We start from the raw sequence: 3998 nt of genomic DNA on the forward strand, positions 1-3998 counted from the left end.
GTTTTGACCTTGCTGCAGGTTTTAGTCTGGAATTTGCACCCTTTTTTGCGTACAGAGGTGTGTCCCCCCCCCTGCCTTTCACCTTTCTGTTCCCATGCCAAGCTGAAGCAGCCGGCATGGTTGTCCTGGCTTGATAGCAGCTGGCAGCATCCTGGGGTCTCCTTTTGCTGGTGCCTGGGACCAGCTTTGCCTCTGCACGGGGAGAGAAGCATGCCCAGAGGCTCCCCCTAACCCCGCTGCCGGCCAGCCCCACCTCACCCCACTCGCCCACCCCACCCCCCATCATGGCTCTGCTCCATCCCTTCACAAGCCTCAGCCTCCTCCTCGTCCTTGCAGTGCCCCTTTCCCGGGCTGCAAACCAGTCCATGCTGCCTGCCGTCCCCCCCCTGCCCCTCCTGCAGGCCCTGCAACTGCAGGCACCCGGCAGCCGGGGCTGGCCAGCGGGACCAGCGAGCAGGCAGCCCCTGCGATTCATGCTGAACCTGTACCGGCATGCAGCCGACCGGGAAGGGCGACCCCGCCGCGGCCACAGCCTGGGCACCAACACCATCCGCCTGGTCCGGGCCAGTTCCCACGGGGGTCAGCCCTGGGCAGGTAAGGAGCAGGGGGGCACCAAGGGCAGTACAGGGGCTTAGTGGAGCTGGCGGGGAGGGCTGGAGCCCTGGGAGGGGGCTGCCTGCCTCCTTCCCCTTCTTTACAGTGTCCTGGCCAGGGCTGGCATGTCCTGTGCCCTGCAGGGCTGCCCTTGGCCGTAGGGTCCCTCTTGGCAGGGGGTCCAGGCTCTCCTGGCCACAGGGATAAGGTGGGCAAGGGCACTGATGGCCCTATGTGCCCCTCTTCCCTTTTCGTCTTGCCCGATGCTGTGCTAGGCCAGTGGTGTTGGTGCAGGGGATGGGAATTGTCCCAGCAGCTCTTTGCCCTTCACCCCACCAGCACCTGGCTGTTATGGGCTTTGAGGGTGGTGATGCCACGGGCTCCACTGCACCGTGTGGGGCTGTGGCAGCACCCTGGCAAAAGGCTGTGCTGGTGTGATGCCCACTGTGCCGTACCAGGGGGCACTGACCACTGCTTCTCTGCAGGTCGTTGGTACATGCAGCCCCTCACCTACCGCCTGGAGGGTCAGCCCAAGGCTGAGCACCTCCTCCGAGCCACCGTGGTCTACCTGCCCAGCCTGCCACTGGCCCGTGGCCGCCTCCTCTGCGCCCTGGAGCTGGTGGCCACCAGCGAGTCACGCCGGACGCTGCTCAGCCCTGCCGCCCACCCCCGCCACGGCTGGGCCGAAGTGGATGTCACCTCTTACGTGGTGTCAGGGAACAGCAGTGCAGGGAGCCTGGTGATCCGACACGTCTGTGTGCGTGCTGGCCGGGCAGGGGGCCGCGATGCCCCAGTGGCCCCCAGCCACCCCTTCCTCCTCCTCTACCTCAATGACACCCAGGCTGGGCTGGCACCTCTGGCAGCAGAACCCCGCCGGCACCGGCGTGATGCAGGGATGCTGGCCCACGACCTCCCTGGCTATCTGCGGGAGCAGGGAGGGGAGAAAAGCGACTGCTCCCTGCGCCCCTTCCCAGTCAGCTTCGCCCAGCTGGGTTGGGACCACTGGATCATCGCTCCCCACCGATACAACCCGCGCTACTGCAAGGGCGCCTGTCCCCACCTGCTCCGCTATGACTACCATGCGCCCAACCACGCCGTGGTGCAGAGTTTCGTCCATCAGCTGGTTGATGCCAACGTGCCCCGGCCCTCCTGCGTCCCCTACCGCTACAGCCCCATCAGCGTCCTCATGATCGAGCGTGACGGCGGCATCCTCTACAAAGAGTATGAGAACATGATTGCAGAGTCCTGCACCTGCCGGTAATGCCCGCTGTCCTGGCATGTCACCCCCAGGCTCTGCCTGTCCCTGCTGGACCTGGACTTCAGGGTTTGTCTTGCTCTGCCTGGGGTGGGTTCATCCCCCCCCTCCTCGCACGGCACTGCTCTGCGGGAAGGTTTTACAATGGCAGTTTTATGTAAATTGTAGGTTTTTAAAGGCAGGAGCCTGTGCTGGGGCAGTTGCCCCATGGCATCTGTCCTTCCTGCAGCCCCACAGCTGCTGCCTGCTTTTGGGGGGCGGGGGGGACTTGCCCTGATGCTCCCAGGGAAGAGCTGGGTCCCTGGACTGGAGCGCAAAGCTCTTAGGAGGTAGCTGGGGGTCTCCTGGTGGAGCCAGGGCAGGGAGGGCAAGTGGTCCAGGTGTCCCTGTGCTTGGCACCAAGCTGGTGCCATCAGCATCTGGCGCAGCCCTGCCCATGGGACTCCTTCCCAGCTCACATGCACCCCATCCCGTCTAATCCCAGCTGCAGCAGCATCTCACTGGGCTGGGAATTGGGCTTGGGGGAGGGGGGACGCCCCTCTCCTCCCCTGCAGTTCTGTTCTGGGGGGGCTGTGAAAACTGGAGGGACCTGAGCTGCCAGCTCTGCTCCCAGTGCCGGGGGCCACTGCCTGCTGCTTCCTCTGCCACCTCTGTCCTTCACCTCCTTGGTTTGCCCTCTAGCAGGGCTCGGGTCTTGCCCTATCCCAGGGGTCAGACCCCCGTTGTGGTGTCCCTCTGCCTTCTCGCACCCTTGCTGTCCCACGGGGCTCGGGCTCTGCTGGATTCCCGGACTGTCCCCATTCCCGGAGTGGTCAGTCCTTCTCCCAGCACCCCTGCCGCCTGGCTTTTCTCTATTTATTGTTGACTGTGTAAATAAAGAAATGGATGGATTTTGCTAAAGACCATCTTGACCTGTTCTTGCTCTGTCCCTGGGGTGCAGTGGGTGCCACCCTCTCCTCCAGGCCAGGCTGGCATAGACTTTGTCACCGTGCAGCCGCCCTTGTGCTTGCACTGAAAAGAGTGGGTGCTGTTCCTGCTGCATGCAGCGGGTAAATCCTGACTGGTTTAAGCAGGAACTGGGAGAAGAGGCTCCCCCAGAGCACGGATCTTCTCTGGGGCAGGGGGGACCACATGCGGCTGCAGGCAGCTGCCTTGGTGGTGCTGGTGACAAGAGATGCCCCACATCCCTGGGGGACCACGGTGGGGCAATGGGCTTGGTTGCCCTGGGCTGCCTGTCACAGTGCCCAAGGCATTTATTTGGCTGCCAGGGCTATTTTGGGAAGGTGTCTGCAGGCAAACCTACCTGTTCCCGGGCATGAGGCCCTGTGTTTGCAAGGCTGGAGCAAAGTTCCGCTTCTCTGAGCAGCGAGGCATGCGCTGGCAGCTGTAATCCTTGTCCCCAGTGCTCTGTGGCACTGCCACCTGCCAGCTGGGTACTGCCTCTGCATCCTCAGCTCATGGCTTTTGCCAGGCTCTCCCATCTCGCTTGGCATTCAGCCCCATCTGTTCTTGTTGGCCCAAGCTCCATGGGGATGTTTCAGCACTTCTTCCCTGCTGTGGGTGTTTGCTGTGGGGTGGGGTGCTGCCAGCCCCCATCCCTCCCCTACCTGCCAGCCCCAAAGTTTCTCCCCCATCCTGGCAGAGTGAGAAGCTGCAGAGCTCCTCTCCTGCCCCTCACCCCCAATTGGCTGCATGCTGGCCACCTCCAGCCTGGAGGCTGTGGGGAGGAGAATGTCTCCTGCTTTTTTGGAAGATCATGGACCTGACCCCAGGGGGAAGATTTTTCCCTTGTCAATCATTAAGCGTGTGGTGTTGACTCACCCAGGGAAGTGATGATGAAAGGCATGGGAGCTGGGCACCCTCCCAGCCCTGGCCACTGCTGGATGCCAGTGCCTGGTGCTGCCCCCGGCAGGCACCCACACCCCGGCTCTCTGTGGGCACCCCTCGGTCCTGCTGGGTGCCTGGAGATGGGTGGGCACAGTGGTTTGTCAGTCCCAGCCCTGTGTCCTCGTGCGCACTGTGCTAGTGGGCTCTTGTGCCCGGTGGGCTGGACCCCTTCCTGGGGTACCCCCAGGTGCTGAGGGGCTGCCCCAGCAGCGTCATCTCCTCTGTCCTGGTGACGGGGCAGGCGCTGCCAAAGGGACAGAGG

The 3998-nt window shown here is 63.4% G+C and overlaps 1 protein-coding gene across 1 annotated transcript; it reads left to right on the top strand.

Annotated features, from left to right (window-relative positions):
• The first annotated feature begins 284 nt into the window (after positions 1-284).
• BMP15 (bone morphogenetic protein 15) lies at positions 285-1855 on the top strand. Its single transcript, XM_009883437.1, has 2 exons — positions 285-594; positions 1080-1855. Exons 1-2 carry the CDS (start codon positions 285-287, stop codon positions 1853-1855), a joined length of 1086 nt encoding a protein of 361 aa, XP_009881739.1.
• Positions 1856-3998: the final 2143 nt, after the last annotated feature.

This window comes from Charadrius vociferus, unplaced genomic scaffold (assembly GCF_000708025.1).
Source record: "Charadrius vociferus isolate BGI_N301 unplaced genomic scaffold, ASM70802v2 scaffold824, whole genome shotgun sequence".
In the NCBI taxonomy this organism is placed as follows: Eukaryota; Metazoa; Chordata; class Aves; order Charadriiformes; family Charadriidae; genus Charadrius; species Charadrius vociferus.